The sequence below is a fragment of the Cervus elaphus genome, chromosome 22 (genome assembly GCF_910594005.1).
Source record: "Cervus elaphus chromosome 22, mCerEla1.1, whole genome shotgun sequence".
NCBI classification, from domain to species: domain Eukaryota; kingdom Metazoa; phylum Chordata; class Mammalia; order Artiodactyla; family Cervidae; genus Cervus; species Cervus elaphus.
Genome location: NC_057836.1, coordinates 48387276 through 48409413, shown reverse-complemented (window position 1 = coordinate 48409413; position 22138 = coordinate 48387276). Strand labels below are relative to the sequence as shown.

The 22138-nt window shown below is 40.9% G+C and overlaps 1 protein-coding gene across 1 annotated transcript; it reads left to right on the top strand.

Moving 5' to 3' along the window:
• Nucleotides 1–2745: 2745 nt before the first annotated feature.
• PWP1 (PWP1 homolog, endonuclein) lies at nt 2746–21550 on the top strand. Its single transcript, XM_043881943.1, has 15 exons — nt 2746–2956; nt 5058–5116; nt 5252–5436; nt 6993–7078; nt 7179–7275; nt 9510–9620; nt 10438–10568; nt 11210–11271; nt 13625–13721; nt 14390–14451; nt 16196–16307; nt 18250–18340; nt 18438–18559; nt 20288–20393; nt 21196–21550. The coding sequence occupies exons 1-15, from the start codon at nt 2885–2887 to the stop codon at nt 21303–21305; spliced, it is 1503 nt and encodes a 500-aa protein (XP_043737878.1). The 5' UTR covers nt 2746–2884; the 3' UTR covers nt 21306–21550.
• The last annotated feature ends 588 nt before the right edge of the window (nt 21551–22138 follow it).

Genomic DNA, 22138 nt, shown 5'->3' with positions numbered 1-22138 from the left:
ATAGCCCAGGTTCTTGCCTGTTCCCATAATTATTGCTGCATTTTAAAATGACCTCAAAGCCTAGTGGTTGGGTACTGAATGCCACTGAACTGTACACGTAAAAATGGTTAAAATGGTAAATTTTATAGTACATTTAACAACAATAAAGAATTATGGAAGGATTAAAAAAAAAACTTAAGGGTTTGAAACAACCATTTAACTATGCTCACAGATTCAGGGGACAGGGGTCAGAATTGGGGGCAAGGTGCAGTGGGGGGGCTCATCTCTGCTCCACAGGGCCTGGGTCTCAGGTGGGAAAACTCAAAGGCTGAGAGGAGGGGTTAGGGTCTGTGTGCTGGAACCATGTGAAGGCTCTTTCATCTATGTGTCTGGCTTGATTCAAAAACTAGGACTGTCTACTGGGGCACCCACGTGTGGCCTCTCCTTGTGGTTTGGATTCCTCAAAACATAGTGGCCAGACTTTGTATATGGCAGCTCAGAACTCCAAACATAAGTGTCTCATGGGGGGAGAAAAGGCAGAACTTGCATCCTATTTGTGACCTAGCCTTGGAACTTCTGTCATGCTGAACATTGGTCAAAGCAGTCATAAGCCTATCCAAATTCAAGGCTGATGTGGGTAGAGTTAGACCCCAGGTTTTGATGGGGGAGCATCAAGAACACATAGTGGAAAACACGTCTGAAGGACGATATTGTTGCAGTCATTTCTGAAAAATACAGCCTGTCATATCACCTTTTAAAATGGGCCAAAAGCAGGGCACTTCCCTGGAGATCCAGCGCCTAAGACTCTGTGCTCCCAAAGCAGGAAGCCTGGGTTCGATCCCTGGTCAGTGAACTTGATCCCACATTCTGCAACTAAGTGTGTGAATGCAACTAAAGATCCCACATGTCGCAACTAGGACCTGGCACAGACAAATAAGTAAATAGATATAAATAAAAGTTTTTTTTTTTTTAAATAAAATGGACGAAAAGCAAAGAAGCTACAGAGGAATTGCTTTAGAGAAACAGTCCTGGAAGAGATGAAAACATACTCTGCCTACCCTAGGGATTAGCAGTTCATGCCTGAGAGGATCCCTCCCCAAGCTGGGCAAGTTCCAAGGGGTCCTGCTGAGTGTAAGAGTTACTGGTGTCTAGTTGTAGTTCTGCCAGTCCCTAACTGAGTGTGATCTCATGGTAGTAAGGCTTTTCATTGCTGAATTTCCTCACCTTTAAAATAGAGGGGGAGTTCCCTGTTGGCCTAGGGGTTAGGATTCGGGGCTTTCACTCCTGCAGCCGGGGTTCAATCCCTGGTCAGGGAACTGAGATGCTGCAAGGCGCATGGTGCGGCCAAAATATTGGAAAAAATTAAATGGAGGTAATTTTTCATCATGTTTCATCAATATTGTTGCAAAACCAAGCAAACTATTGTATGTAAGGAAAATGGGTTGCAAACTGCCCACAAATTGGCCCCATATGTGGACAGTCCATTCTGACAATAAAACTGGGGCAGAGCACATGCCGCCGGTTTTCTTTGCCACCACTCTCTCCATAACCACCACCCTCCTGTTTTGCTTGCCAGTCTCAGATGTAGGGAAGAGAGATGGAGGTCAGAGAGGGCAAGTGACCAAGACAGAGTCACAGAGCCAAGAAAATCAGCTCTTGAAAATATCTAACCACCTGATGACCTGTCCTACCAGTTTTTCCCCAGCACAAAGAGCCTCATTTCTGCTCCCCACCCTGAACTAGTTTCACAGGGTATTGAAGGTCAGCAGCTACAGAAGTCCATCATGATTTAATTTTTGTAGAGATAGGTGGCAAGTGTCCATAGTGTGTGAAAGTGTTAGCTGGTCAGTCGTGTCTGACTCTCTGAAACCCCATGGCCTGTAGCCCACCAGGCTCCTCTGTCCATGGGATTCTACAGGCAAGAATACTGGAGTGGGTTGCCATTTCCTCCTCCAGGGGATCTTCCCAACCCAGGGATCAGATCCAGGTCTCTCGCATTGTAGGCAGATTCTTTACTATCTGAGCCACCAGGGAAGCAAATGCCCATGGTAAGTGCCAATTTGTAGTTGACAGTATCCTAGCTACTTGCTAACTGTGTGGCCTTGGGAAAGATTATATTCCCCCATGCGTAAAATGGGAGTAAGATTTCCCACAAAGGGTTAAGAAGTTACCAAGTTTACATAAGGCACTTAAAACGGTGCCTCCTGTATATATCAAGCACTTTGTGTTTGCTGCTGCTCCAACCACTACCTTGTACTTGGTATATAAGTAACATGCAAGAATGTAATGAAATGTAATGGCTAAACTATCTCCTTGAAATGATAATTCATTCGGGGGAATTCCCTGGTCATCCAGTGTAAGGCTGGGGCTTTCACTGCTCTGCCGAACTTGGGGAACTAAGATCCCACAAGCCCGCCTAGCCAGAGAAGAAGAAGAAGGAAAAAAAAAAAGTTCATTTTGGAGAAAGCTTTTAAAAACAAACCTAAAACCTCTACCATTGTCAGCTCTAAGAACATGGAGGCAAAATAAAGGTTGGTGTAAATTTGGCTCTGACCTTTACAGTTCCAATTTCATTTATTTATTCCTTACTCCCACGAAGCCGCAGACATCGTCATGGATGTCTTCTAAAACCCATTCACACCACCGTACACAGCAGCCTTGCTCTCGTGGACTCCAGACCCGGCTGCCTCGGAGACCAATTCTTTCCCCACCCTTTTCCCGTTCGGCGCTTTCGAATGACGTCAGAAGCGGGCGACAACCCCTAAGGAACCGGTGGCCAGCGCCTGCGCTCTGCCCCAAGCCGCGGCCGGGAGCCCTTCTCGGAGCGTGCTAGCCGAAGGGCTGCGGGGGATTCCAGACCCACCGGGGCAAGTCTGTAGCGTGAGGCGTCGCTGCGCCGAGGACCATGAACCGCAGCCGCCAGGTGACGTGCGTGGCCTGGGTCCGCTGCGGCGTGGCCAAAGAGACGCCAGACAAGGTGAGGCCTGGTCGCTCCGAGGTATAGGGGGAGCGGCCTCTCTGCAGCATCCTGGGTCAGCGCCGCCTGGGAACCTGGACCCGGAACGCGCGGCCCTGGCGCCGCTGGTGGGACTGCCGGGGTTGGGGCCGGCTGTGGCCTGTTTGCCGTGGCTAGGGCTGTGGCTCCGAGGGTCTGGGACTCCTGGCCCCTTGGGCCCCGCCCCTTCGCCGTCTCTTCCCCCGCGATTCGCACGCACGTGGACCTCGTGGGCTGGAAGGAGGCGGGATGCTGCTTGCTGAGACCTTCCCGCGAGCCCTCTTGACAACGCCACATAGTCTCCCATCACCCTAGTGCGTTTTCAGGCAAACCGGGAAGAGGGGGCACATATCTCCGCTCGGCGTTTAGAGGAATGAACTGGATGAAAACCATGGTGTAGAAAAACTGATGTGGAGACTATGGTGTCGTGAGCCCGAGAGTTGAATTAGGAGTTTCTCGCAGTAGTGCAAATGAAATGTTGATGTGGCCGTGGGGGTCGGGGGGGTAGAGGTAAATGGTGACACGTTATGAAGGGGAAAAGCCTACAGGAGAGACTGAGTCTGTAGCCGAGGAAATTATCTAAGTTATTCAACAGATATTTAACGAAGTGCTTTCTCTGTTCCCAGCATTGTTCGGGGTCCTGGGATAGGCATGAGCAAAACAGGAAAAGTCCCTGCCTTTATGGAGTTGACATGTGCATATATAATTCTTTGTCAGTGGGAATAAATGTTAATGAAAAAAACGGGCGGGGTAGTGTTTGTTTCAGGTTATTGAGCCAGTTCCACCGGGACACAGACCGTTTTATTCTACAGTTTCCCCAGCATTTGGCACACGGTAGACATTCAGTTGGCGCTAATGGTAAAGAACCTACCTGCCAATGCAGGAGACAGAAGAGAGGCGGGTTCTATCCCTGGGTAGGGAAGATCCCCCTGGAGGAGGGCATGGCAGCCCACTCCAGTATTCTTGCCTAGAGAATCCAATGGACATAGGAGCCTGGCAGAGGACAGTCCATCTGATTGCAAAGAGTCAGACATGACTGAGCATGCATATAGAATAGGGACAGGAAATAATATATTAAAAATTACTGAAGGAAGCAAGAGTTGTTAAAAGGGGACCAGAGACTTTCAAATACTTGAGGACACTGATTTCCAAACATGTCCACACATTGAAACCACCTGGGAAGCTTCAAAAACTACCAGCTCCCAGGTATTGTGATTTATTTAGTTTGGAGATTGAGTCCTTCAGGTGATTCTAATGTGCAGACAGATTTGGGAACCATTGCTTAAGAGTTTGTAGGAAGAAGAGATTGGATTTATTCTACAAAGTCCCAGAAAGAAAACTTCAAAGCAGTAAGAGAAATTAAAAACATAAGTATCTTCTAATTAAAATTTTAAGAACTTTTAGTTTCTGGAGTTATCCAATAGGATTTCTATATTATTAAAGGCATTTTGGTACAAACTGGGTGGTTGGTTGGTTCATTATCTATCAAGAATGGACGGAACACAGTAAGCGTACAGTTTGGCACTAAAGAGGATGACCAGTTTTGAATAGGATGTCCAAGTGGAGAGTCTTATAGATCATCAGAAAAATGGAACTACAGTGCACAGGGATAGAGAAGGGAAAGTTTGGAGTAATCCATTCAGAGAGAATGAGCTTTGCAAGGTGGTGACAGTACAGTGAGTGAATACTTGGCAATGATGCCAGGGATCAGGGCAGGGGACGAAGGCAGGAGTGCTTTGTTTGGGAATATCCGCAGGGAACATGGGAAGAGTGGCTGCCGAGCTGAGGTAATCAGAAGAAAATGAGATGAGCTATCACAGAAGGCAGTCTATACAAGTCCATCTTTTTTAAAAAAAAAGTCTGGAGAGAACATGATTTTTGAACAGTTCTGGGTGAGAAGGGATGTTCATTTATAAGGACATGTCAGAAGTCCATTTATGTTAAATTTAGAGACTTTGGATTGATATTTGACTCTGGATGTCTCTTAAAACCATGTTTTAGATTAGTTTGCAATCTTTTTAATTCAGAGACTTAAAAATGGTTTCCTTAAATATATCATAATGAAATGTTTGCTCTCTTATAGGTAGAACTTAGTAAAGAAGAAGTGAAACGTCTCATTGCTGAAGCAAAGGAAAAATTACAGTAAGTTTGGGGATGTTGATTCCTGTAGTCAAGTCTAGATAAAATGTAAATCTTAAACGATGATAACAAGGTGGTCTTATTATTGAACGGTGCCTTTTGGCTGATCTTTTTACTTTTTCTTTTTTCTTCTGGTAGTGAAGAAGGTGGCAGTGATGAAGAGGAAACAGGCGATCCTTCAGAGGATGGCATGCAGAGTGCCCGTACCCAGGCCCGACCACGGGAGCCCCTGGAGGATGGCGACCCAGAAGATGACAGGACGCTGGATGATGACGAGCTGGCCGAGTACGACTTAGATAAATATGATGAAGAAGGCGACCCAGGTTAGAATTTAGTCACTTATACTGGTTTTTAGTCACAAACTCAGTGCATTAGATCATGATACTAGCATTCCAAAGCTTTACTCTGAAATCCCATCGTCCTTTATGTCAGTCAGATAATCTGGGTCAAGGCTCAAGGCAGACAGCATGTTTCCTAAACTGGCTTAAAAAAACCAGTTCAACCCACTTATCTAAGATCTAAAATACAAAACAAAAAAAATTAATACTGTATATTTTATTGCAAGTAGTGGTTAATCTGTAATTCATTTTTCTTTATCTGCAATAATGAGAGAGAAATTATTACCTCCATTTTACAGAAAAAAATACAGGCTTATAGAGATGAAATAACTTTGCCAGTGTCACACAGCTGGTGAATAATGGAGCTGAGGTTTTAATATTCTCTGACTCTAAAACCTTCATGCTTTTCAGTGTACTTCCTCAGATGCAGAGGATACTTTTTTCCATTGGACTCTGGGCTGTAGGTCCCGCTCTGGGTGGCTTCCATGCTGTTAGGACCAAGTACCATGGAAATACAGAGAAGGGAGAGCTGACCAGTCCAGAGCAAAGCCATTCAGACACTTGCTTCCTGATACTCTCCATACCCCGCCGAGCACTGGCTCTGTCCACCTTGTCCCATAGAAATTCCCGTCTGTTACCTGTCAGGTGTTTAAGACCAAAGAGCCCTGCCTCCTTAAAGTAGCTTCCCCTGGAAATTGAGAGTATCTTCCTTCTGAGTTTTATGTTTCTCGGGGTCTATTCTGTCACCTTTGTAGACATGCCATGAGAGAATGTCGCTTTGAGGTAAATTTGGTGTAAAGGGTAGTATCTCCTCTTTCAGATTCACTGGGCAAGTTAGCCTGTCAGCAGTTATGAGACATCTTGCAATAAAGAAACCCACTTCACTTTATGAGGCTCATCAGTTTACAATTTTCTTTGACCAGGCAACACTTAATGTGTTGATACCAGTGTTTTAGGGACCTATTTATTTCCAGGTCTACAAGGCCACCTCTCTGTAGCACTTTAGAATAATGATTACAAGGAGCAAGCTAGAGATCTGAGTAGAGTTCTGATATTTTCTAAAAGGGGGTTTCTTGGTTTGAGTTGGTTCTTATTTTGGAAGAGTGTATATTTCAAGACTATTAGATGTGCATTCCAGGACCAAAAGTAAATGGCTTTAAAATTCCTATTTATTATTATCTATAATTTACTTCCCCAGTTATAAATGATTCAGAGTTAGTTATGAAATAGACGGTAGGATCTAAGTTCAAAGATGGGATGTGTGTGTGTATTTTACCTGCTCAGTCGTGTCCAGCTCTTTGCGACCCCATAGACTGTAGCCTGCTTGGCTCTTCTGTGCATGGAATTCTTCAGGGAAGAATACCGGAGTGGGTAGCCATTTCCATCTCCAGGGGACCTTCCTGACCCAGGGATCAAACCCAGGTCTCCTGCATTGCAGGCGGATTCTTTACTGTCTGAGCCACCAGAGAAGCCCATGTCTTAGGAAGAATGCTTTAGTCTAAAGGACTGGCTTATTCATTTCATTGTATGAATTCTTATAGATGCTGAAACTCTTGGTGAATCTCTCTTGGGTCTTACGGTCTATGGGAGTAATGATCAAGATCCTTATGTCACTCTGAAAGATACGGTAAATATCTATGTGGTTTTTCTAATTATCCTCCTTAAGTGTTTGAAAAACCTTCCCAAATAGCTGATTCTAATCAATGACTTTTTCTGTCTCCACTTAGGAGCAATATGAACGTGAAGACTTCTTGATTAAGCCCAGTGACAATCTCATAGTTTGTGGCAGAGCTGAACAGGACCAATGCAATTTAGAGGTGCATGGTAAGTGGAATACATCTCTTACTAAAAGGTTCTGTACTTAAGTGATATTAAAATAACCATTGTATCAGCCGTTAAAAAGAATTCATTTGAACCAGTTCTAATGAGATGGATGAAACTGGAGCCCATTATACAGAGTGAAGTAAGCCAGAAAGATAAAGAACATTACAGCATACTAACACATATATATGGAATTTAGAAAGATGGTAATGACAACCCTATATGCAAAACAGAAAAAGAGACACAGAAGTACAGAACAGACTTTTGAACTCTGTGGGAGAAGATGAGGGTGGGATGTTGCAAAAGAACAGCATGTATATTATCTATGGTGAAACAGGTCACCAGCCCAGGTGGGATGCATGAGACAAGTGCTCGGGCCTGGTACACTGGGAAGACCCAGAGGAATCTGGTGGAGAGGGAGGTGGGAGGGGGGATCGGGATGGGGAATACGTGTAACTCTATGGCTGATTCATATCAATGTATGACAAAACCCACTGAAAAAATAAATAAATAAATAAATTTAAAAAAAAAAAAAAGAAAAAAAAAATAACCATTGTACTAACTACTATGGATTTCTAGGCACCAAGTCCTGTTGTATCTCATTTTAGTTGATTCTATTCATCTGTCTTAAAATTTTGAAGCTTAAAGAGATTATTAGGTTAATACCTTTTTTTATAGGAAACACAGTTACATAGTATGAAAATTAAATCCTTTGGGCTTAATGTTTATTGGCACCTTCTAGGTTACTCCTACTCTATTAACTTGGATTTCTTTACAGCCTTTAAGTTTGTTGCAGTTAGGCCATTTTTATCCCATGGCCCATTGTGATCTATTTATACAATCCAAAAGACTTTAAATAGCAATTATTTCAATGTGAAGTTATTCTTCTAATTATCTTTGAACTTTTTACATATTTTAAATGTAAACCATGTTGGTGGAATTTTTTAAAGACCAATTCCAGTTTCAAAAAATTGGAACTATTACAGTTAGTCATCACTGATTTTTATTTTTATTTTATTTTTTTTATATTTATATATTTATTTAATACTTATTTATTTATATAGTTGCAGCTCATAGGATCTTTAGTTGTGGCATGTGGGATCTAGTTCCCTGACAGGGATTGAACCTGGGCCCCTCGGCATTGGGAGCATGGAGTCCCAGCCACTGGGCCATCAGGGAAGTCCCCATCACTGATTTTTATACATTCTCATTTGAAAGTTTACTCTAGTCATTCCTTTGAATCTTGTGATTCACAGGAGCTGAGAAGTTGAGGTAAAGTAATTGTATTCCTGTTTCATTCTAAGTTAGGTCATTCATGATATGTTTTATTTGGATTTGGTGTGAATCTCCCAAGTTAAGTGGTGTATCTCTGTTCAGGAATAATTTCAAAATTTCTCTCTAAATCTGAATAATAAAAAGACATGGTCAAAAGAAGATTGTTTTAAGGTTTCATCGTCATCTTTCTTTAAAATGTAAGCTGAGTACATTGACCATCGTTGAGGTTCTTACAGGACCACAAGTTAATAATTTTGAACACACATTCTCATCATAAAGTGATGTGATAGAACATTACATGGAATCTGCTAGTCCCAAGATCTACCCCAAATACCATGGTCTGAAGAATTTTTTAAAAATCCTTAGCTCATCTTAAATTGCTTCTTTCTAGTAAAAAGCATATTAGGGGAGAATTTCTGATTACTTAGGCTCTATGTTTATCAGTGTTTCATTATATAATTTTTAATATTTCTTACTTGTTTTAATAATAAATATTAAAGAAGCATTTTTTATAAGCATTTAAATTTCTAAAACTATGAGTTATTTCTCTCCAGTACTGACTTGTTTCGACTTATGACCAAATAGATCTTTAAAAGATAAAACAGTGATGAAGCACTTCTAATGGAGACCTTGTGAGCGTTTTCTGTAGTTGGTGAACCAGAATGTCGGAGCGTTTTAGCCAGGGAACATGCAGATGGAGCATTCAGCCTGATGACAATTTTCTGTCAGTGTTTATATTTCCCTCTGGGGCTCACCAGGTACTAGGAATATATTAGACATGAAAAATTTTTGCCTAACAGTACATACTTTGGAATTTCTTTAATGTCATCACTTTTAAGTGTATTAAATGTATGACTTTAAGCAAGTGATTGCCGTAGGTTTAAAAGAGAGTCTCTGTTCTTTTGAGTGGGATATGATTTCTTACTCTGATGTAATAAAGTCTCTTTTCCCAATCTTTTCAGTTTATAATCAAGAAGAAGATTCTTTTTATGTCCACCATGATATCCTGTTGTCTGCATACCCTTTGAGTGTGGAATGGCTAAATTTTGATCCTAGCCCAGATGATTCAACTGGTAATTAGAAAAAGATTGCTCAGTGGTTCTACTCCTGTGTGTTTTTCCTAGCTACACACGTCATCTATTTTGTATGAATGTTTCCAGAATGGTTGATGTTTTATGAAGTTACAGAGTTTTCAGACCACAGCCACTTAATTGTTTGGGGTCTGTATGTCTCCAGACTTTGAACACGCTAAAGAGGTAGCTGCTCACTAGGCGGAAGGACAGGGCCTGATGAGGGCTCAGAACTGTGAGGAGGTCTCCTGAAAACCCAGTGTAAACTGGCATGCTGTGTCCATTGTCATCAGGTAGAGTTCAGTGCATGACCCTTTTCAAAAAACATAAAGTAGAACCAGAATGAAGAGAGGATTAGGCTCTTAGCTTAGTCCCTTTGGCCTTAGCTGCACACTGTTCCTTGTCCCATCACACTTAATAATTAGGGTAAAAACTGTTAATACTCACACCTCACATCTTGTTTGCAAAGCTTGTTCACATTCATGATCTAGTCAAATCCTCATCCTCACCACAGCCATGAAGGTAGGAAGAGTTCTGTCATTATATCAGTGAAGACCCTGGGACCAGGAGACGGAGCCCTTGTCACTCACGCTGTGGTCTGAGGACCAGCAGCTCAGCATTGCCGCCATCTGCGAACCGGTTACAAATGCAGTTTTAAGGCCCCACCCAAGACCTCTGGAAACAATATGCATTTTAACCACATCCAGGCACATGAAAGTTTGAGAGAACTTTCTCTAAGCCATGAGTCAGTCAGTCTGTATGTAATGTATTTCATTAGAAGTTATTTTTCAAATCACAAATGTATCATTTCCTCCTGTAGGAAATTACATTGCTGTGGGAAACATGACCCCTGTTATTGAAGTGTGGGACCTGGATATAGTGGACTCTCTAGAGCCAGTCTTCACACTTGGAAGTAAGCTGTCAAAAAAGAAGAAAAAGAAAGGAAAGAAGGTAAACAAGCTAATAGATATTTAAACTCTAATGATAAATAGAAATAGGTTTGGGGGGAGGTGGGAGCAGGGGCTGAGAATGTGCGCTGTTTCAGTTAGACAGTTTTGGTGGAATAAGATAAAGTAGTTCCAGAGTTGCTGTAGTTTCTAGTTTCAGAAGGCCCATCCAAGGAAAGATCGATTTCTGATTACATAAAACCTACACTAGCACATTATTCATCCTTACACAAGACAAGTTACTCTTAGATTATGATCCTCCTTATGTATAGTGGCTATTCACACTAGTATGCTACTTTTGAACTTTTAAAATGTTTCTCTTTAGCCTTGAGTATGTTGAATTCTAAATATCCTTGTATTCCTATAACTTTTTAAATTGTTAACATTTTTGGTGAGGGAGAGATGGGTTGGGGGTTGATTTATAGAATTATAACAGATAAAGAACTACTATAGTTTCTTCCCTGTAGAGAACATTTATCATATCTCTGAAGTAAGAGGGAGACAAGGTGTTTCTTTCCCTAGATCTTGGAGCAAGTTTATGTAAGATCAGAATAATCTTAAGGTTTTAAAGAATCTTTCAAATTAATAAAACAGTTTTATTGGGGGGATGCTTTAATACCAAAAGTAATTAAACAATTATTACAGAATTCCTCAGCAGATGGGCATACAGATGCTGTCCTTGACCTTTCTTGGAATAAGCTGGTCAGGTAAGAAGAAATACTATTTGCAGGCTTGTTAAAGACTGTAACCACTGTGATTTTGCCTCACATCTTCATTCAGTCTCTCTGCATTGTGTTTTCACATCTTTATGTCCTTGTTTTCTTCTCTTTCCCTGCAGTAGACATTGCTGGGAGGCAGGAATGCTGCTATCTGTATCCTTGCAACCCCCCACCCCGCACCTGCCGTCTCTTCACTTGGCAGATGCTCATGACCTGTGTGGGGACCAGGTGCCCTTCTTCCAGCACCGCTGGGAAAACCAGCATGTACTGAGGTTGCAGTGCCAGTGGTGTGGGAGAATTGTTACTGCAGGGAAGACATTTTTCTCACGTCGTTTAGTTTTGACAACATCTTGTCCACATGTTCTTTTTTTGTAAAGTATTATCATTTTAACCATGTTTAGGTGTACAGTTTTTTGGACACAGTTTTTCTGGACATCTCACACGTTGTGCAGTCATTACCACCATTCAACTCCAGAAGTTTTTCTTCTTCCAAAACTGAAACTATATGCCCAGTAAACAGTAACTCCCCATTTCCTGCCCACCCACGCCTTAGTAACAACCATTCTGCTTTCTCTCTCTCTGAGTCGACTCCTCCAGGTACCTCTTATAAGTGGAATCATATAGTATTTGTCTTCTTGTGACTGGCTTATTTCACTTAGGAAAAGGTTCATCCATGTTGTAGCGTATAGCAGGAGTTCCTTCCTTTTTAAGATCAAATGATACTCCATTGTACATATATGCCATATTTTGTTTATCCATCTGTTATGGACACCTGGGCTGTTTCCACTTCTTGGCCCTTGTGAATAATGCTGGTGTCATTGACATACATATAATAACATGGGTTTACATGTATTTGTTAGAGTCCCTCCTTTGAGTTCTTTTGAATATACAGCTAAAATTAAAATTGCTGCAGCTAATGGTATTTCTACGTTTAACTTCTTGAAAAACCACCATACTGTTTGCTACAGCAGTTGCAATTTACCTTCCAGCCCCAGTGCACAAGGGTTCCAGTTTCTCCACATCCTTTTGAACACTTGATACTTGCTGTTTTTGTTATTGTTGTCTTTGTAATAGCCATCCTAACTGGTGTGAAGTGGTATCTCATTGTAGCTTTGAGTTGCATTTCCCTAGTGATTAGTGATGTCAAGCATCTTTTCCAGTACTTGTTGGTCATTTGTATATCTTCTTTGGGGAAATGTCTGTCCAAATCCTTCTGTCCATTTTTTTAGTTGTTTGGGTTTTTTTGCTGTTATAAATGAATGAAATGTGGTTTCCTTGGTGGCTCAGGTGGTAAGGAATCTGCCTGCAATGCAGGAGACCCAGGTTTGATCCCTAAGTTGGGAAGATCCTCTTTGCTGTTAAGTTGTAGGAGTTCTTTATATATTCTGAAAATTAATCTCTTAAGAGATTTGTGATTTGCCAATATTTTCCCCCACTCAGTGGATTGACTTTAACCCTGTTGAAGTGTCCTTCAAAGCACAGAAGTTTCTCATTTTGATGTGGTGCAGTTCATTTTCACTTTTATTGCCTGTGCTTTTAGTGTAATGGAGAAGGAAATGGCAGCCCACTCCAGTACTCTTTCCTGGAGGATCCCATGGATGGAAGAGCCTGGTGGGCTACAGTCCATGGGGTCACAAAGAGTTGGACGTGACTGAGCGACGTCACGTTCACATTAGTGTAATAGTGAAGAAATCATTGGCAAATCCACTGTCACGAAGATTTTCATCCCTTAAAGTTTTATAGTTTTAGCTCTTAGGTTTAAGTCTTTGATATATTTTGAGTTATTTTGTATACTCTGTAAGGTAAGAGTTCAACTTAATTCTTTTGTGTGTCATCCATGTATTTTTTATACTTATTACCTCAAAAGGGCCATTTTCCTAATAGTACAGTTGGTTTGAGGGGCTACTGAGGCAAGGAAGGTAAGCATTAGAATGAGTACAACTTACTTAGAGGGAAGAACAAACTTGATTACCCAAGACAGTTTTTTAAAGGCATTTCTATTACTCTGGACACTTCATAATTTGAGCATTCTAAGGAAGATCCCAGAGTGCTAGCTTACTGAAGGATACCCTGCCTTCTCATTTGTGTTCAGACCTCTACAGAGTTACAACTGTTTGGGGAAATGGACTTGAGAACGTTGTTTAGGTTAGTATTTCCCAAACTTGGCTGCAAATCAGAACCTCTGGGTAACCTCTCAGTATATTGAAAATCTTGCATTTCTTTTGTTAAATTTACTCCTAGGTATTTTATTTTATTTTTTGGTAGGGTTATAAGCGGAACTCTTACATGTAATGCTCTTGATTTTTAAAAGATTACCCGATTTGTTTCCTCCCTTTCTCAGAAATGTGCTGGCCAGTGCATCAGCTGATAACACTGTTATTCTGTGGGATATGTCCTTGGGGAAGCCAGCGGCTAGCCTTGCCGTACACACAGACAAGGTATAGTGATTTCGTGGATAAAAGGGATTCTAAAAAGCTGGGGCATATATTGACTACAACAAATAATCCCAACATTTATATATGACTTTTGTGAATTACAAAGTGCTTTGACATGCTAACCCACTGGATCTTCACAGAGCCCTTTGTGATAGTTATAATTATTATCCTCTTGAGCAGTGCAAAATTAGGTACTGAAAGGTAAAGTGACTAGGAACATTAGTGCTTTGGAACATTTTTTACAGAGGCTCCTAGAAAGGGATGAAGGGCGTCAGTCACGTAATGGGGTTAAAGAATTTAACAGTTGATACTGCAGAACCCAGGGATCTAATGTGCTAATGCATGTTGTGAAACTTCCAGAATGTGTAGCATTGCCCAGTAAGTTTGACCACTCCCCTTTTTCTTCTGACTGTACTTTAACATCTGAGGGACATAGGTATTCTGCCTAGCACAATTTGGGGAATGCTGCATTGGGTCTTTTAAGTATCAGCTTTTATTTAGAAGTATGTTTTGTCCTTCTGATTATGTAGTACGTTTATGCTTCTTCACATAATACATTTCAAAGGAAAAAATTTGTAGGAACACTACTAAGTTGATTCCCATCACGTATTAGGCAGTTTTACCAAAACCAAACAAACATTTATCTATTAATTTATGTTTCTTCCTCTTAGGTCCAGACTCTCCAGTTTCATCCATTTGAAGCACAGACTCTGATTTCTGGATCATATGATAAGTAAGAAAGCATTTTAGGAATTAATTGTTGTTGGTTTTTTCCCTCTTGAACTAACTCAGAAAGTATCACTGAATGTTCAGATAGAATTTATTACTGTGGCTTTTATGTGTTTAAATCTTTACTAGTACTTATTTGTCCTTTCAGCTTAATCTTCTCAGTCTGCAAGGGAATATGGTTCTGTTATAATTCCCAGCTAACATCTTCAATTTTTAGAGGGTGTATGAGTTGGACATTGCTCTGAAGCAAGCCATCCCCAAATTCAGTGTCTTAAGCGATGAATATTTGCTTCTTGTCCTGTGCAAGGTTGAGCTAATCGAGGCTAGATTCAACTGATAGCTCTACTAATCTTGACTTGTTTAGGCCCAGAGACTCTGCTGTTTCACATCCTTTTAAAACTAGCAGGCTAGTCCACATATGTTGCCACAGCAAGGTCAGGAGTACAGGCAGAGACACCAGGGCCTCTTAGACATGGGCTTAGACCTACTACATATCTCTCTTACTCTAGGCTGAAACAGACATCACATGGAGTGGAAAATGAACTCTGCCTTTAGGGGAGGAACTCCTAGATCACTGACAGAGGGCATGGATGTGGGGAGAGATGAAGAATTGGGACCACTGCAGTCCATCACAGGGGGTTTCCAAATCATGTGTGTGCTCTTTACAGATTGGAGATGGGAGAGGTAGCTAATAAAAACAGAAAATAAGTTGCAGTCTTTTATTTTATTTTATTTTTTTTTTAATTTTTTATTTTTTTTAATTTTTTATTAGTTGGAGGCTAATTACTTCACAACATTTCAGTGGGTTTTGTCATACATTGATATGAATCAGCCATAGATTTACACTTATTCCCCATCCCGATCCCCCCTCCCTCCTCCCTCTTCACCCGACTCCTCTGGGTCTTCCCAGTGCACCAGGCCCGAGCACTTGTCTCATGCATCCCACCTGGGCTGGTGCAGTCTTTTATTTTGTATCCTTATCCTTGTGTAGTTTTGTATCAATCCCAACTACAAAAGTCTATTCATCTGTTCCCCCAACACAGTAACCTGCTTGTAGAGAGTAAATGTGACTGAGACATGTTAACCTGGCTTCCCTCATAGTTCATTTGGTGAAGAATCCACCTGCAATGCAGGATACCCTGGTTCGATTCCTGGGTCTGGAAGATCCGCTGGAGAAGGGACAGGCTACCCTCTCTAGTATTCTTGGGCTTCCCCTATGGCTCAGCTGGTAAAGAATCCACCTGCAATGCGGGAGCCTGAGGTTGGATCCCTGATTTGGGAAGATCCCATGGAGAAGGGAAAGGCTACCCATTCCAGTATTCTGACCTAGAGAATCCAATGGACTGTATAGTCCATGGGGTCACAAAGAGTTGGACACAGTTGAGTGACTTTCACTTCACTTCATTCATCTGTTCCCCCAACGTGGTAACCTGCTTATAGAGAGTAAATGTGGCTAAGACTGGCTCTGAGCAGTATTGGAGAAAGACAAATTAGAAATTGTCCTTTTCTTTGGGTAATGGAGATGATTCATCTTTGAAATAGAGGATTCAATCTGGGGGAGGTCAAGGCCACTGTGACATCTGGAGCCACCAGTGTCTTCAAGTGACAGGACCAGAGTTCACCAATTAGTAAAAATCAACTCATCTGTTCTTTTAGAACCTTAAAATAGGCTGTAAATAATTGGGTCTTGATGTCATGGTGGGGGTTATTGAGCTCTTAAAACCCTAACTGTGCCTGGACACGCCCAGGTCCGTGGCTCTGTATGACTGCCGGAGTCCGGAGGAGACACACCGGATGTGGCGCTTCAGTGGGCAGATTGAGAGAGTGACCTGGAACCACTTTTCACCGTGTCATTTTTTGGTAAGAATATGCACATTACTGTTTATTAGATTATTAATGACTTATTTTCTTTACTTCCATTGTAGAAAAGCTTTTTCTATATCAACAGTGTGAAGTATTTGCATTTGGGGTTTATTAAAAAAAAAAAAAAAAATCTGTCAACAAGAGAACAATGAATTCACCACAAAAAAAATGGTAAACATGTAAATAATTTTGCTAATTTCCAACCATTCCAAAGCATGCCACATTTTTAGTTGTAATAATTAGTTGATCATTGTAAAATTATTTTGTAATACTGAGCATGACAAATACTAAGGCACACATATTTTCTAGGTTATTTGCTAACATGGTTATCAGTACTAAAATCACAGAAATTCATTTTGTTTCCAATGATTAAATCAGTTCAAGAAAATTTTCCTTTATTTAAATATTAGTACTTAAATGGAGCTCCAGTGATGCTAATGCTATCATGTTTAATAAATAGAGCACTTACACCTTCTCTGGTGGTCCAGACAGTAAAGAATTTGCCTGCAGTGCAGGAAACCCAGGTTCAATCCCTGAGTTGGGAAGACCCCCTGGAGAAGGAAATGGCAACCCACTCCAGTATTCTTGCCTGGAGAATTAATTCCATGGACAGAGAAGCCTGGTGGGCTATAGTCCATAGGGTCACAAAGAGTCAGAAACGACTGAGTGACTTAACACTTACTTACTAATGTACCACTGTCTCCCAGATGGGAAGAAAGTTTATGATCATTTTGTGAATACCCATAATATCTGCAGAGAACAGTTTTCCATGTTGCATCCAAAGATGCCACTGATATTTCAGTTCATGGAAAAATAAAATCCCAGCTTTTATCTAGAAGCCAAGGAATCATGTATTTCCTAATTTTCCTAAAGCAAATATCTAGTGCTTTATAAATGAGGGACAGAATTCTTTGGGGAAAAAAAAAGCTTTCTTTGAATATGTGAGGTTTCAGTAGGGTTCCTGCAGTTGTGATTCTAGGGGCATATCATCTCAACCCTCTGCAGGGGTGCGTGTGATTCCCAGCCTGAGCCACCTCAAGCCAGATCCCATCTTGCAACATCTCAGGTGAAGCCCCAGTTACATTGGAGAGCTGGCTCTCAGCAGGCAGGCGCACACATGTCCTAGGTTATTTGCTGCCAAATGGTTATCAGCCCTAAAATCACAAACATTTAAGGAAGTGGAAAGTAATCAAAGTAAAATGGTGTACCTCCATCTCTCAAGTCTCAAAAGATGAAACGCCCCTCCTTTTCCTTTTTTGTGCCCATTACAGCCCCACCTATAAAACTGCATCAGTTGTCCCTTTTTTGGCCACTCTTTCCTGACTCTTGCCCTAGGCGCAAGTCTCTGTCTCCCATCGGTGACCAGGTCTGTCTCTTAATCCCTTCAAAGTTTTCTCTTCCTTTCTTGAAAGTGGGACTGTAATCTGCCTCAGTCCTTTCCTGATTAAACCTCTTTGCCCAAACACTGACAGCATTGTCACTTTCTTTAGAAGCCTTGCCTCCTTGGGTTCTGTTATTTTCCTTCCCTCTTTGATTCTGACCTCTGTGAGCTCCTCCTCAGCCTTTACCGTGAGTGGCGTGTTCTCCAGGCCTCTGTCCTCACACGGCGCTCTAAATTCTGCACTCACAGAGCAAATCCCTTCTCTTCTCATGGATGTAACTTCTGCCTCTGTGCCACCGCATTTCTAACCCCAGTCTGTATCAACTACATTGCTTCATACTCATATCCAACTTCCTAATAGACCTGTCAGCTAAACTAGTCCTTGTAAGAGCCAACTCAGCATACCACAAGTGAATTCCTTATGTCCATGCTAGTTTTTAATAAGCGTCTCAGGTATGTCAGGTCCATAGCTGATTTTCACAAGGATTTATACTATTTACCCATTGCTAAATTTTATTATCATGTAACATTGCTGTGCTCATCTTTTACTCTTTCCAGGCCAGTACAGATGACGGCTTTGTATATAATTTGGATGCACGTTCAGATAAGCCAATTTTTACACTTAACGCACACAATGATGAAATTTCTGGTGAGCAAGAATATGGTTTCTTTCATTTCTGTTAACCTATGATGAAGTAAATTTATTTCAAAGTGAGAGTCCCTGAACTAGTCTTATCTTCCTCTAGGTCTTGATCTAAGCAGTCAAATCAAGGGCTGTCTTGTGACTGCATCAGCAGACAAGTACGTGAAGATCTGGGACATATTAGGAGACAGGCCAAGTCTGGTTCACTCTCGGGATATGAAAATGGTAAGAATACTCATGGGCATCTTGGTTCTTTCTGTTTCTGATCTATTGTTTTTCTCTAGGAATCACTGCACAAAAGAATATGGATTTGTTGAGAAGTTAATTTGGGTCTTAGTCAAACTCTGGAAGTTTTCTAATTTAGGGCAATTTGGGGAGAAATCAATGACTGTCTGGTTCCTTTTCCAACTTTCATGATTAACAGTTGCTTATGGAAAACCAGGATGAGGAGGAGGTGGTTTTCCAGGACAGAAGTAAAATGGCTACAAATTTTTTTTACAACTTTACTTTGGAGTATGGTTGATGAACAATGTTGTTTCAGGTGTCAGCAAAGTGATTCAGTTATACTTACGCATGTACCTACTCTTTTTCAAGTTATTTTCCCATTAAGATTGTTACATAATATTAAGCAGACTTCCCTGTGCATTGCAATAGGTCCTTGTTGGTTATCCATCTGAAATACAGCAGTGTGCGCATGTCACTTCCTAACTCCCACCCCTGCCCCCATTCCCTGCTGGTAACTGTATGCTCCACAGCTTTTTAACCTTAAAATCAAGCCCATCTCTGAAAATCTTGAACCTTTTAGGGCACCACAGCTGTTGAGGTCAGTTTATCACCTACCTCTTTGTATAACTATTTAATAGTTCTTACTACACTGAAATTACTACATAGTAGCAAAAGTTTTAGAAATGATTAGAATTCAACAATTCATCAAATATTTATTGAGCATAGTGTATACCAGGCATTATAAAAATTCAGCTGTAGATATAGAACACTATACAGCTGTTTAAAACTATACATGAATGTTTGTGTATTTTAAAATATGGGTAGGCAGTTTTGTATAGCATTTTTTCCAAGTATTTATCTTAATTGAAGGATAATTACTTTACAGTATTGTGATGGTTTTTGCCATATATTAATATGAATTGGCCATAGGTATACATGCCCCCCCCATCCTGAACACCCCTCCCCACCTACAGAGCAGTTTTCATAGTATTATCCCATGCATATATTTAAATACTTAAGTGTTGAATGCTTATATGTAATTCTAGAAAACCCTGTGCCAAAACATGAACAGCTGATTATCTCAGAGTTATTTTTATACTTCTTGTTTATATTTTCTATGATGCATGTAGGCTTCCCTGATAGCTCAGCTGGTAAAGAATCCTCCTGCGATGCAGGAGACCCCAGTTCGATTCCTGGGTTGGGAAGATCCCCTGGAGAAGGGATAAGCTAGCCACTCCAGTATTCTTGGGCTTCCCTTGTGGCTCTGCTGGTAAAAAATCCACCTGCAGTGCGGGAGACCTGGGTTCAATCCCTGAGTTGGGAAGATCCCCTGGAGAAGGGAAAGGCTATGATGCATGTTATCTAGTAATAGAGTTAAAAAACAAAACATTAAACTTTTAACATTAAATGATTGTACTATAGCATTATTCCTTAAAAAGGAGAATTCGTTTCTGGGAGTATTAAGCAGATTAAATTTACTAGGAAATCCCTATTAGATGATAATAGAGATGTGAGCCTGAGTGGTCAGAGCATGCACCCAGTCTCACAGAGATAATCCCACCAACTTGACTGTTTTGACTGTGAAGTACCTTTACAGGAGCCCTGAAGGAGATTCTGGTGGGTTGGTTTTCAGTGACATTCAGTCGTAGGGTCTTGTAGACAGGAGTAGGGAATCGAGATTAGCGCTTTCTGGGAAGATTGAAATCACTGACTGTATTCTCTTCTCAGGGAGTTCTCTTCTGTTCTTCCTGTTGCCCTGATTTGCCATTTATTTATGCTTTTGGAGGTCAGAAGGAAGGGCTTCGGGTCTGGGATATAAGCACAGTCTCTTCAGGTAAGAATCCTAATTTCCTGCTTTTTCTGGGTAAGTTCTCTAAGAGCTAACATAGAACGTGTGGCTTGACTACATCAGGGAGACGGCAAAGGCAGACCCAGTGTTCATCCTCCAGTACAGTCGCTGAGGAAACCGACAAGGTCAAGTTGTAATGTGGAAATGTTCATAGTCACAAATAAGTTTGTCTTCATACTTTAATTTTAAAATATCTATGACAAAATTTGAATTTTAAAAATGAAAGATTAAAAAAAAAAAAAAGAATTTATTGGCAAGCTGGAAGAGTATGTAGTGTGATCTCCTCTCCCACATTCCTGAAATCCAGCTTCCCTGAAGGGGCCAGGTTCCCTTCTATTACTTTGATGTAATTTGGAATGCTGTAGCCCTACTCTGATTCCTGCATCTTCAATTCCCTGAAGAAAACAAGTCCTAAATCCCCAAAACAATTCTATTGTGGTCATGATACAGAGAAAGATGAAGGCAGGAAATAATCAGAATTAAGTGTAATAAGGGAAGGACAGAGTCACTGTCATGAGGGATTGGACATTTGTTATCAAGGTGGATTCAATAAATCTAGGACAAGGCAAAGAAAGTAAAGTATAAAAAAAAAAGTAGACCAGTATAAAACAGTTAACCTCATTCAGAACATTATTTTAGACTTTGAGTTGGTTACTTTCCAATTTATAAAGTGCTAAACATGTTTTTCAAAAGAAAATCTCCCACAACAGAGTAGAGAACCTCGTTGCTCATTTTTTATATTCTTTTCTGATCTGGTAGTTTCTTAACCATTTATGTTATGTTTTAGTAAATGAAGCATTTGGAAGACGAGAGAGGCTTGTTCTCGGCAATGCAAGAACTTCGTCTATTAGCGGCCCCTTTGGGAACAGGAGCTCAGAAACACCAATGGAGTCTTAATGAAGATCATACAGTTTGCTGTTTTATTTATCCTAACTGAGTTTTAAAAAGCTGGCCTAAAGATGCCCCCTGTGTAGCTGCAGCCATCCAAGTGACTGAACCAGAGCTGCCTGACATCCCTCCTTGCAGCTATGGCGGCAGCACTCAGGGCTGGTCTCTGTGCTGACCTTTCAAGCGTGTGGCACACAGGGCTCCACTTGCAGTCACTTCTTGAAAGGAGGAATAAAAAGGTTTTTAGAAATTCATTCCTTAAATGTGCCATCTGTCACAGGTAGTCTAGGATGTAAAATAAGTAGTACTTCATGGAATTTGAAAAGGAGAAAATCCTGTAATCTTAAGAGATGGGTAAACCTAGGTCTTGGAAGGTGGTGATTAGGCCAAGGGTCCAGAGTAGACCATGAACAGAGGTAGGTCCCTGGGGGACTACACTTTCCTGACAATTGTTCTCCAGTTAATGCTCAGGATCTAAAAATCTTAGTGCTGCTCTTCTATAAGTGGCATGCCTTTTCTGTCCACAGCATGGTATTCAGTGTTACCAAACAAAAGAGATACAATGATAAAGGGTTCAGTCCACAAGAGGATATAACATTTGTAAATAAAGCAAATGGTAAGTGACTCATTAGACCAAATGGACTCAGATAATACATGGAATATTCCATCCAAAAGCAACAGAATACACAGATCATGTGATGTTACACCACAAAGACAAGTCTCAATAAATTAAATATCTTATAAAACATCTTTTCTGACTACAGTGTTATAACATTAGAAATCAGTTACAAGAAAAAAGGTAAATTTTACAAACATGGAGATTAAACAACATGCTACTAAAC

Excerpts from the sequence above, each read along its gene's own strand:
- PWP1 (XM_043881943.1), top strand. The coding sequence starts at position 2,885 with ATGAACCGCAGCCGCCAGGTGACGTGCGTGGCCTGGGTCCGCTGCGGC. Across the intron at positions 13,722-14,389 it reads TTGCCGTACACACAGACAAG|GTCCAGACTCTCCAGTTTCA; the intron begins GTATAGTGATTT and ends TCTTCCTCTTAG. Across the intron at positions 14,452-16,195 it reads ATTTCTGGATCATATGATAA|GTCCGTGGCTCTGTATGACT; the intron begins GTAAGAAAGCAT and ends GGACACGCCCAG.